The sequence below is a fragment of the Nannobrachium achirus genome (assembly GCF_963921795.1).
Source record: "Nannobrachium achirus genome assembly, chromosome: 23".
Taxonomy (NCBI): domain Eukaryota; kingdom Metazoa; phylum Chordata; class Actinopteri; order Myctophiformes; family Myctophidae; genus Nannobrachium; species Nannobrachium achirus.
This window is the reverse complement of record NC_137830.1, coordinates 26,296,979-26,309,478: the sequence shown is the minus strand read 5'-3', so window position 1 is coordinate 26,309,478 and position 12,500 is coordinate 26,296,979. Positions and strand designations below refer to the sequence as shown.

Below are 12,500 nucleotides of genomic sequence, written 5' to 3'. Positions count from 1 at the left end.
GTTCAGTGACCATGAGGCTAAAGAATGGTTCAGAGGCTGTGTTCACGTTCCCTCTCCCATTGGAACGAATAGACTCCCAACCTGCTTCCCGTCTCCTAAAAAAGGCGTCCGCCCACTTTCACACAGATCCAGGGAAGTAAACCGGAAGATGGCGTGTCTTGCTATTTCCGTCTTGGTTTAGACCCGGCGAGGAGGAGGAGTGGGAGGTACGGAGCCCTCCTCCCCCTCCTCCCCTCAGCAGTGGGACCCGGCCGGCGGGGTGTAGTTGCTCAGCTCCCTGCGGATGGTGCTGAAGGGCGACAGCTCCAGCTCCGTGGTGCACTCGTGCTCGTTGTCGTCGCTGGCGGCGGCCGAGGAGGGCGCGCTCTCACAGCAGCAGCCGGGGCAGCAGCAGCAGCAGCAGCACTCCAGGAAGGCGCGGCCCAGAGGCCGGCAGAGCAGCAGCAGCAGCGCCGGCGTGACGGCGGCGCGGCAGAAGAGCAGCAGCTGCGACAGCAGGTGCAGCACGGCCATGGTGCGCTCGGGCACACCGGCCGCCATGTACGCCGACACGATGTTGCACACGTTCTCCGGCACCACGCAGGCGCCGTAGACGATGGCCAGCGCCACCACGGTGCAGTTCATCTGTAGACAGACAGACAGACAGACAGACCTTTATTGGTTCGGTCGCCAGAGTCAACACAGCAGTTTGAGTATAGATGCAGATATACTAACATTTGCATGTCAGGAACAGCCAAATGTATATATGTATTTGGCTGCTGACCCCCATTGAAAAGTTTCTTCAAAATGTTTGGAAAGTAGCAGACCAGCTAATACTCCACATACTGTATAAAATTGGGTTAACGTGATTACATTTTGATATTAGTTCATTTCACTGGGGACTGCTGTAGGGTAAAGCGAGCAGTAGCAAACAAAGTTCAACAATGAAGAACAATATCAAAAAAGCACTAGCTTGAGAGTTACGACACAATAAACCAAAAGCAGCATCCTGCACTATGCAGACATATAATGAGTAACATCTAGTGCTGCAACTATCGATTACTCTATCAATTACTTTTTGATTAATCGAATATTCAAACTTAAGCAACTTCAGCATTAATACTTTCGCACACATGGTGTAGTGGAAAATGTGTGAAACTTGCAGATCAACACGCTACAATGACATGCTCAAAATAGGGATAATTTATTAATCGGTTTTGTATCGATTACATAAATTATTTATTTGATAGCAGCTGCACCCCAACCCAATCCCAGCACAATCACCTGGCTCTCCAGGCGGATCTGCTTCTTGTTGCCACGCGCACTTGACTGCTCGGCGCGGCGGATCTTGCGGGCGGTGACCAGCGAGCAGCCAATGGTGAAGAGCGTGGGCAGGCAGAAGTAGCAGCCGAAGCACCACCAGAGACGGGCGCCCTGGTACGTCAGGCCCAGCACGTACAGCGTGTCCGGCAGGCCGGTGGAGATGCGTATGACGCAGCGCTCCACGGGGGGCTCATCGGGCAGGTCTGTGTCCTCCTCCACCACCAGCTGACGGATGAGCAGCTCGGGCAGCGAGAGGAGGAGCGCGCCGATCCAGATGACCGCCAGCTTGGCCGTGGTGGAGGTGCAGTTCTCGATCATCTCGTAGTACATCTGCACGTTGGTGGCGGCGCGGAAGCGGTCGATGCACAGCGCGCACAGCGTGAAGGTGGTCACGCCCAGAGATGCAACCTGGAGAGAGGATGAGAGAGAGAGAGAATAAATTATTCTACTATCATTAAACCTAAGAGCAAATTAAAGAAAGATTTATAGTACATTACGAAAGAAAATGTAGAAGCTAATTGTAGACACAGAGAGAGAGGGAGAGATGGAAAGAGAACTATATTAGCATGTATTAATAGTGTGTTAAGAACTTATAGTCTTTGGCACGGGCGGCACAATCTCTAATGCCTGTTGAATAATCATCTCTCCCTCTCAATAATCCCTCTTGAATTTAAATTGAGAGCAAGTGAGAGACTGATATGACAAAGAGAGGGAGTAATAGAAGAGAGAGGGGGGAGTATATTTATAATGGCATATGATTACATATTCAGTTTCACAAGAGTAAGACATTACTCACTGAATCACTTGTACACAAGCTGGACATACTTTAAGATGTCTTACGTTTATATTCAGGTCACACTATTTCTGCAGGAGGTAAAAAAAGAAAAAGAAAAAAAAAAACATCCTGGACTGCAGGTTTTCTAAAGGGCGGGCCAAAGACTACAGCTTGCGTACGTTACTGATCACATGAACCATTGGTTCTCCGGTTCTAGGCAACACAGAGAAGGGGGGGTACGCTTCTAGAATTGAAGAGGGAATGTGAAACAGATGGCACCCAAGATGGAGACAGAGCGATGGAGAGAGAAGATGAGGCAGGGGAGGGAGGCTATTTTCTCACACCCAGAGATGGGACCACCTGGAGTGGGCGAGAATGGCGAGTTATGTAAGGACGTTATTTACAGCTGCCCAACACAATATCACTACCAAGTACCAACTCAACTACACTGTCAAATCCTGTGTTCATTTAACTCTTAGAGTGTACAAAATATGCAAACATTTGACGACAATAGATTTTGGTGTAGAGGGGAAAAAAGGAGCAGGCTCAAGGATAGGTACCTGGGGGACCTGGTTCAATTACGTATGCAGGGTATGCAGGGATTAAATAGTTATGCACGCACAACACACGCACACGCACACGCGCACACACACACACACACACACACACACACACACACACACACACACACACACACACACACACACAGTCAGTGTGTTGGTCAACTGTTATCTAGAGAGATTTCTATTAGAAATAAGTCAAGAAAGTACTTGGAGTAGGGAAACTCAGTAGAGTTTACCTTATGTCTTTCTGTGTATCTTTCCATGAAACATCGAGGTTGCAAAATGACGATCAATCGCATTGTTTCAGCTCATCGGTGTACGGTATGCTCGATGACGTCATTGTTTCGTAGAGAAAAGCACAGAACCCCTTTTTTGCCACACTATTATTGATCACACATCAGGTTGAACGTCTGCAAAGGTTTCCATTAAATGTGGTGTAAGTGATATTTTAGGTTACAATGAGTGTTAAAATTGCTCTATATTCTGATAGTAGCCTAATCACTATTGACTGTTTGTTCAATAAAAGGGACGTCCCTGTCTCCCCAGCTCTAAAATACATTGTCTGGTCCGCATATAACCAATTTCATCCAATCAGGAGAGAGAACTCGCACAGGATACAGCATAAAAAAGTGAAAATGGAAGTGAAATGAGCAGACACAAATTGGAATTGGAACAATATAAATGTGAAGCTGATAAATGGGTTCTCTTTCCTGGTTGGATGAAATTGGTGGCCCACCTGAACATTTATTCTCTGTTTTCTAAAGAGCGGGAGTGAAGGGGAGAGCACTGTTTCTGAACAAACACAATTCAATATAATAATATAGCTGCAAGCAGCGATAAAGTGGCCAAGGCAAAAGCATCAAGGGAAAGCAAAGAAGACATCAAAGAGAAACTAGAAGCAGTGTTCTTCCGAACAGGTCAGGTGTTTTTTTTGGCCTACTGGTGACTCTATAACAGGCCAATGTGAGAAGGGTGGCATCTGTTCCTTGGCCTAGTGGGAATGTGTGTGCAAAATCTCACACACATAGCAGGCTGCGTTTGAGACAATTTGTTCAAAAAGGAGCAATCCTGCAAACCTTGGAATTCAATTTTAGCCAATTAGATAGAATATGATATCGGACAAATCCGTCATGATCACATCACTGTAGAGATACTGTGTACTGATTTGTGTGATTTTCGGATAAAATTTGAAGGAGTAATATCGAAGAATGTGTTTTACATACTGTAAGTCTGCCTTCTGGTTGCGCTATAAATGGCAGATGTGAAAAATGCAGGGCACAGGTTTTTCCTTGGCCTCTGGGAAGTGTGCATACAAAGTTTTACACTAATCGGTGGTTATAGGTAAAAGCACAAATTGGCCTCTACACAACATGTATGCAAAAGACTGTAAGATTTGGGAACCACTTTGTCACGGGGCAGCCCGTGCCCTATAGACATATGCAATCTGCTTAAAGACATTGCACACACGCACGCACGCACGCACGCACGCACACACACCTCATCTGCAGTCACTGGCACTCCTCTGTTGAATGTGCATGTCACGGCCCCTTGGCCTGGCCTGTAGGGCCTGTGTAGCCCTATGTATGGTGGATCCCTGTATTTGTGCTTCTTCCACAGAGCCTATGGGTGTCGGCCAATGGAGCCTGATGATTAGGTGCATTGGGAGCACCTGGCCAGTGCTCCCTGGCTCCCCATAAAAGACTGAATGGAAAGCCAGTCTCTCTCTCCCTCCCCAGACGACAGCACCCTTTGTTTGTTCAGTTCCTTTGAGTTTATACTCTTTACAACACCCCACATCATACTTACCACACATACATGCATTGCTGACACTACTGATTACTGACTTACACACCTCATACTCTTGTAAATATGAGTTAACCCTTTTAGTTAATAAATTATTATTATTTATACCCCTACCATGTGTCCTCCTCAATTTGTCATTGCCTACGGGCCAGGTCGTGACAGTGCAAGTCAAACAGAACAGGGCTGTACCACTCCACTTAAATAGGGGTGGAGGTTGCCAATACTGTGGAGGAGGGGGGGTGTTAGACAAAGACATTGAGCAAAGTTTTTCTAACAGCTCTGTACATGAATTCCAAGCCTGAATATGTAGTGTAAAACACTTTCACATTTATTGAAAGGGTAATGTATTCAGAGAGAGAGACTGTAAGCTGCTATATCAGCCATTTCAAGGTAATTGGTTTCCAGGTTAGTGGTAGGATCCACTCCTTTAACACCGGCTTCGACTGCTCTCTTCGCATTCAATCGGACTTTTTCACCATTTCTCAGACGTTTGATTGTAGAGAATATGCACTGGGTATCCACGGAGGAGTATCCACGGTATCCTGTTCTCCGTGCACTTTGAAGTACGCATGCGCCGATATCTCTCGCCTTGAATATTATTCCCCTCAGGGGAATCGAACCCAAACCGTGGGTTTGTTGCATCCGTGCTCTACTGACTGAGCTAATGAACGGATGATGTGACTCCTTTTTTGTGCATTTATCTTTGACGTGGATAGTGGGGTAGGCGTGGATAGTAAGGGACTGAATATTTACTATTCTGTCCATAACGGCACATAACTCGGTAACGCGGCTGAGTGGGATTGGGCGCCGTTCCCACCGCTCGTCGCGGCAACTCAGCTCGCTAGCGCTCGCCTCGGTGGCGACTCACGGGGGTCATCGGCGCCCAATACCGCGCCGCTCCGTCGGGGTCTGTGGCGTGGAGCGTTACACCGGGGAACAGAGCATACTTGGCATCTGGTTCGAGGCTGGGCTTCACCTCAGGTTTTATTTTTGCGCTCCTCTGAGGTTGACCACTAGATGTCGACATTTTACTACTAATATCTCTGCATTGGTTAGATATTGGATACTGGAGATCCAAGTATCCTGGATACTTTCTGCATTGAAGAGTCTGAAAGCACGTGAATATTTCGCATTAAGTGCGTTGATATCATTCGAACCAGGTGCCTTTAAAGGGAGGCTGCAAACCAGGGCAACTCTTGTTATGCTCAGCAGAGCGAGATGAACAAATCTCAGTGAGAGTTGCAAGGGCCCCATAGCCTAGTGCAGTGTTTGTTATTTTTGCCTTTTTCTTGAGTTTTGCCTTTTGTTCCCGTTCCCGAGTTCTCTATTTTTAGATTTTTGGCAAAGTTTATTTTTGCCATTTTTGAATTTTGGGTTTCACTGTACAAAACTGCATGGTGGGGGCTGGATAAATAAAAATCTTAACGAGACACAAATTGCTTATTATAAGCAGACATGGCAACCTAGGTACATTCAGAGCCCAGAACGCCAACTACTGACACTTTAATGCAAGGACAACAGGAAATCAAATGCTGTTTTTCAGGACAGCTTTTTCAGCCTCCGCCTCTTTCAGGATATGAACAGGATAACAGGGGCGGTGCCAGGAATAACATGAATATATAGAGATAAATACTGAATAAAAGTACAAAGGTATTGGCATCAACTTGAAATTTTTTGAAAATAGCAGATCTACAAGCTCACAATGCAATGCAACGCATGAGCATTTACTGGAGTAGCCTAGAAGTAAGACTATACAAGTGAAGTATAAAATACCTCAAAATTATACTAAGGATAGTATTTGAGTAAATGTACTCAGTTACTTTTACACCACTGGCATTGTAGACCCAGATGCTTGTGAAACATGATAAAGAAATAGTCATGCAATAGTATGAATTTCAGTTTATTTACACAAAGGATTTGCAATTGCAAAATATTATAGCAGCATTATTTTCTGTAAGTGGCTAGCAGAGTCAGACTTAACTAAACTTAAATTGTTTTATTGAAAAGCGTTGAGGGGAAGGCGGCTGGGGGTCAAAACTTGGAACTTTAGGGGCTCACATGGGGCTGCTGTCCTTTGGGCAGAGCAGACTATGGATTCCAATTGGGGGGTGTTGGAACCCAGCCAGCCTAGGTGGGGGAGGGAGAGAGAAATGAGGTGAGCTTCAGAATAATTACAGTTGAGCCACAAGTTAGAGAAGAGGTGTTCAATCTGCCCGTTCCACACAGTTCAGAATAATGAACCCACTTACACTGCCTTTCTTTGGCTTCAATGAAGCAATCTGGGAGCTGGTACTGATTATCAGTTGATTGTCAGATGGGCTTCAGGTGTGAGGCTGAGCTTCCCCTGCATGGTTTGAAACAATAAATTAATAAATGAATGCACTCAAACATCATTACTTTATAAAGAAACTCAAAGTCATTACTTCAAAATCAAATCAAACTAGGAATGAGTGTCACTGCGGCTGCTTTTTCCTACCCATAACCATAGGTCAGACAGGATTGTGTCAGTCTTTCTGCAGGCTCGCCATCTTTCAGATTCAGTTCTAGGCAATAAACCTGGCCTGGATCAAAGAAAAAGGCCAAATGAATAGAAAAACAACAAATTCAAATAATCTGCTGCACTACAGGCTTGAAACAAAATAATTCCATTAATCTGCCCAACTAGGCATTGGCATTAAACTCAAAATACATCAATTCAATAATCAACGTTGCAGCTAACATACAAGCATTACATTCCAAAAGAAATCGTTTAACATTTAGATACCAAAAACAACATAACATTTCAGAGCACATGGTCAGCTTACCAAGTCACATTGTTCCTCCATCATACACAGCCAGTGTATCGAGTGGATCAGGTAGGTATGTTCAGGTGAGGTAAATCTAAAAGCCAAATTATAGTATGGGTAAGTATAATGAATGAAACTGTTAAAAATTGGAATAGTTGTTGGAATAATGAACAGTGTACAGACCTGCAGCTGCTGCATAATGTAGCAGTGAGTAGCAGCAACCACCAGCACCATGCGGCTTCCAAACAATCTGAGAGGGGGGGAGTGGCCTCAACTCAACCACTATTTATACCCTTGCTTAAGAAGGTTGCCATGTTTGGTCGGGTTGCCATGTTCAGTTGCAGTACCAGGGTTTTCACGGCAAAATGTTGTAAAATGTATTTTAAATGCATGAGGTAAGGCTTGAACAGGGGACTTCTGGAATGATAGACAAAGGCCTTACCAGGTGAGCTATGCACAGCTCTGCACAGTGAGAAAATATTACTTTAAATGTTTGTTTTAGAAGCAGAAGAATAATTTGCATAAAACTTGCAATGTTGATAGAATTATTAAAAAAGCATGTTTCAATTTTTAAAAAATCTGATCTGAAAGATCTTTAGATATTGGTCCAAAGTTCATGTAAAAAAAGTTCCGTGCACGTGACGCGAAAGTTCCGGAATAAAAGCGGGTTTAAGTGTTTTACAAACTACTCAAAATGGCGGAAAATCTAAGGGCGGAGCTTACTTAACAAAGACACAGATGTCTTCCGCTTGAGTCAAGGCACGCGTGTAAGCAAGTTGCATGTCTTCAAACGAAACGAGGCATGACTTATGCCCCTTTAAAGTTTGAGTTTTCAAACGCTTCGTATAGCGCCCCCCTTTGGCCAATTGGAGTAAGATTGCTTTCAGTGATATTTGGACTAACCCTTTACATATTTGCCAAATGCCATGAACGTGTCACTTTGCATGTATGATTTAGAGGCAGAAGAATAATTTGCATATAACTGCAACATTGAGTGAATTATTAAAAAATAATGTTTCGCTTTAAAGAAAATCCGCCGAGACATATCTGACCGTATTGGTCCAAAGTTCATGTAAAAAAAGTTTTGCGCACGTTATGCGAAAATCCCAGGAGGAGATAGATTTTGACTGTTTTTCATATAATTCAAAATTGTGGGAGAAGTAAAGGTCAGAGGTCAAAAGTCAGAGTGTAAAGGTTGTTCGGCATGAGGAGACGCATAAGTGTATACAGGTTTCATTGCTGTACCTGAAACAGGGCATGAGCTACACCAGTTCAAAGTTGGCATTTTTCAAAGGCTTCCTACAGCGCCACCCTTTGGCCGATTGTTGCGAGCTTCGCGATTTAGCCGTTTGGCATAGTCCTCTGCCATACTGCCGAGTTTCGTAAAAAGCGACTGCACGGTCTAGCCACAAGTGAAAAAGTGGCGGAATAATGATGAAGTCCAATATCAACTAGAAAAATATTGTTCCTTCGAAACAATTGTGGGCTCGCTTCAAGCCAGAAAACAATGGCTATAAAAGTACAAAATGTCAAGATCGCAGGCAGTGCTCTCTTTGACGTTACTGACGTCAACGATTGGTCCATTTTGTTCCAAAAATGTGTTGTGCAAAAGTTGACCCGCTGGTGGCGCTATAACAGGCCAATGTAAGAAGGGTGGTATCTGTTCCTTGACCTATTGGGAATGTGCTTGCAAGATTTCACGCACATTGCAGGCTGTGTTCATGATTTGAGGTGTTTTTGGCTTTGGCCACTTTATCGCTGCTTGCAGCTATATTCATTATTATATTTTTTTTGTGTGTGTGCACTTCATAGGCATATTAGATAAAGGTCCTTAGATTGTGTGTAGAATGTTTCATGCAAATTGCAAAAAAAAAATCCTAACGGGTTTAAGCGTTTCACAAACTGCTCAAAATGATATAGCGCCCCCCTTTGTTCAATTGGGGTAAGATTGGTTTTAGTGATATTTGGACTAACACTCTACATCTTTGCCAAATGCCATGAACATGTTACTTTGCATGTATGATTTAGAGGCAGAAGAATAATTTGCATAAAACTGCAATATTCATTGAATTTATTTAAAAAAGCATGTTTCAATTTTAAAGAAATCCGATCTGACAGATCTTTAGATATCGGTCCAAAGTTCACGTAAAAAAAGTTTTGTGCACGTGGAGCGAAAATTCCAGAATAAAAGCGGGTTTACGCGTTTTACAAACTGCTCAATATGGCGGAAAATCGAAGGGCGGAGCTTACTTAACAACGACACAGATGTCTTCCGCTCGAGTCAAAGCACGCGTGTAACAAGTTGCATGTCTTCAAACAAAACGAGTCATGACTTATGCCCGTTTGAAGTTTGAATTTTCAAACGCTTCGTATAGCGCCCCCCTTTGGCCGATTGGAATAAAATTGGTTTCAGTGATACTTTGACTAACCCTCCACATCTTTGCCAAATGCCATGAACGTGTAACTTTGCATGTATGATTTAGAGGCCGAAGAATAATTTGCATAAAACCGCAATATTGATTGAATTATTAAAAAATTATATTTCACTTTAAAAAAAATCTGGTTGATCAATCTGACCGTATTGGTCCAAAGTTCATGTGAAAAAAGTTTTGTGCACTTGATGCGAAAATCCCAGGAGGAGATAGATTTTTACTGTTTTTCATATAATTCCGAATTGTGGGAGACCTAAAGGTCAGAGGTCAAAAGTTAGAGGGTAAAAGTTGTTCGGCATGAGGAGACGCATACGTGTATACAGGTTTCATGGCTGTAACTAAAACACAGCATGAGCTATACCTGTTCAAAGTTCGCACTTTCGAAGGCTTCCTACAGCGCCACCATTTGGCTGATTGCTATAAAAAATAATAGCGCACTTCGCCACTGTAAACTGAACACATTGATGTTTTTATTTTCATTTTCTCACTAAGTATGTAGGAGTAGAAAGGAACCGAAGTTCCCGTCTACTGTCTGACTGACTGACTGACTGACTGATAGATAAACTAGAAAAATATTGTTCCTTCGAAACAATTGTGGGCTCGCTTCAAGCCAGAAAACAATGGCTATAAAAGTACAAAATGTCAAGATCGCAGGCAGTGCTCTCTTTGACGTTACTGACGTCAACGATTGGTCCATTTTGTTCCAAAAATGTGTTGTGCAAAAGTTGACCCGCTGGTGGCGCTATAACAGGCCAATGTAAGAAGGGTGGTATCTGTTCCTTGACCTATTGGGAATGTGCTTGCAAGATTTCACGCACATTGCAGGCTGTGTTCATGATTTGAGGTGTTTTTGGCTTTGGCCACTTTATCGCTGCTTGCAGCTATATTCATTATTATATTTTTTTTGTGTGTGTGCACTTCATAGGCATATTAGATAAAGGTCCTTAGATTGTGTGTAGAATGTTTCATGCAAATTGCAAAAAAAAAATCCTAACGGGTTTAAGCGTTTCACAAACTGCTCAAAATGATATAGCGCCCCCCTTTGTTCAATTGGGGTAAGATTGGTTTTAGTGATATTTGGACTAACACTCTACATCTTTGCCAAATGCCATGAACATGTTACTTTGCATGTATGATTTAGAGGCAGAAGAATAATTTGCATAAAACTGCAATATTCATTGAATTTATTTAAAAAAGCATGTTTCAATTTTAAAGAAATCCGATCTGACAGATCTTTAGATATCGGTCCAAAGTTCACGTAAAAAAAGTTTTGTGCACGTGGAGCGAAAATTCCAGAATAAAAGCGGGTTTACGCGTTTTACAAACTGCTCAATATGGCGGAAAATCGAAGGGCGGAGCTTACTTAACAACGACACAGATGTCTTCCGCTCGAGTCAAAGCACGCGTGTAACAAGTTGCATGTCTTCAAACAAAACGAGTCATGACTTATGCCCGTTTGAAGTTTGAATTTTCAAATGCTTCGTATAGCGCCCCCCTTTGGCCGATTGGAATAAAATTGGTTTCAGTGATACTTTGACTAACCCTCCACATCTTTGCCAAATGCCATGAACGTGTCACTTTGCATGTATGATTTAGAGGCCGAAGAATAATTTGCATAAAACCGCAATATTGATTGAATTATTAAAAAAATATATTTCACTTTAAAAAAAATCTGGTTGATCAATCTGACCGTATTGGTCCAAAGTTCATGTGAAAAAAGTTTTGTGCACTTGACGCGAAAATCCCAGGAGGAGATAGATTTTTACTGTTTTTCATATAATTCCGAATTGTGGGAGACCTAAAGGTCATAGGTCAAAAGTTAGAGGGTAAAAGTTGTTCGGCATGAGGAGACGCATACGTGTATACAGGTTTCATGGCTGTATGTATAACACAGCATGAGCTATACCTGTTCAAAGATCGTACTTTCGAAGGCTTCCTACAGCGCCACCATTTGGCCGATTGCTGTAAAAAGTAATAGCACACTTCCCCACTGTAAGCTGAACACATTGATATTTTTATTTTCATTTTCTCACTAAGTATGTAGGAGTAGAAAGGAACCGAAAATCCCGTCTACTTACTAGATAAATAAATAAATAAATAATGACAACATCTAAAGTGTGCTCGCCAGGTACTGGCGAGCCCACAATAATGACAATATCTAAAGTGTGCTCGCCTTATAGGCGAGCCCACAATAATGACAATATCTAAAGTGTGCTCGCCTTATAGGCGAGCCCACAATGAGTGGCCATTTGCCACTCGTGGCCTTGGCCACTAAATATACACAATATAGAGCTATAACGTTTCAACAAAAAAGAAAATGATAGAGAACTTTTTGTTTTAACCAAAACGTGCATATCATCACTGTCTGGCCAAAACCTAAATTTTTTGATTTTTTTCAGGGCTATTGAACACCCTTTACATCTGAGTATTGGTTAAAATAATATTGAACCAAAGGAAAGTAGTAAAAGGTGCTAGGGACAAAGGGCTCTATTATGATCCAGGTCTTATGCCTTATGCCTTAACTTATTTGCCTTTTTTTACTATATAGACATATTTTTTTCAATATTTCAAATAGCTGATCTCCAAGCTCACAACGTGCAGATGTAGATCAGCATTTGAAGTATTTAAAAATGTTTTTCAAAATAGTAAAAAAAGGCAAAGAAGTTAAGGCAATGGCACTGGGTGAAAAAATGGGTTACAAAATTGTGGGATAAAAAAAAAAAAAAAAAAAAAGAAGTTAAGGCATAAGGCATAAGACCTGGATCATAAGAGCCCAAAATCTCTTAACTCCACTTGAGCTCATTTTGCCGAAAATGAACATTTTGGAGTAGAGATCTAG

The 12,500-nt window shown here is 42.5% G+C and overlaps 1 protein-coding gene across 1 annotated transcript in view; it reads right to left on the bottom strand.

Annotated features, from left to right (window-relative positions):
• Positions 1–234: 234 nt before the first annotated feature.
• gpr37b (G protein-coupled receptor 37b) overlaps positions 235–12,500 on the bottom strand; it is a gene marked incomplete at both ends in the record, with an annotated part of 35,181 nt that continues 22,915 nt past the window's right edge. The window contains 2 exons of the mRNA XM_080754292.1: positions 235–624; positions 1,264–1,710. Of these exons, the coding sequence (XP_080610418.1) occupies positions 235–624; positions 1,264–1,710 (837 nt within the window). The remainder of the gene's footprint in view (positions 625–1,263; positions 1,711–12,500) is intronic.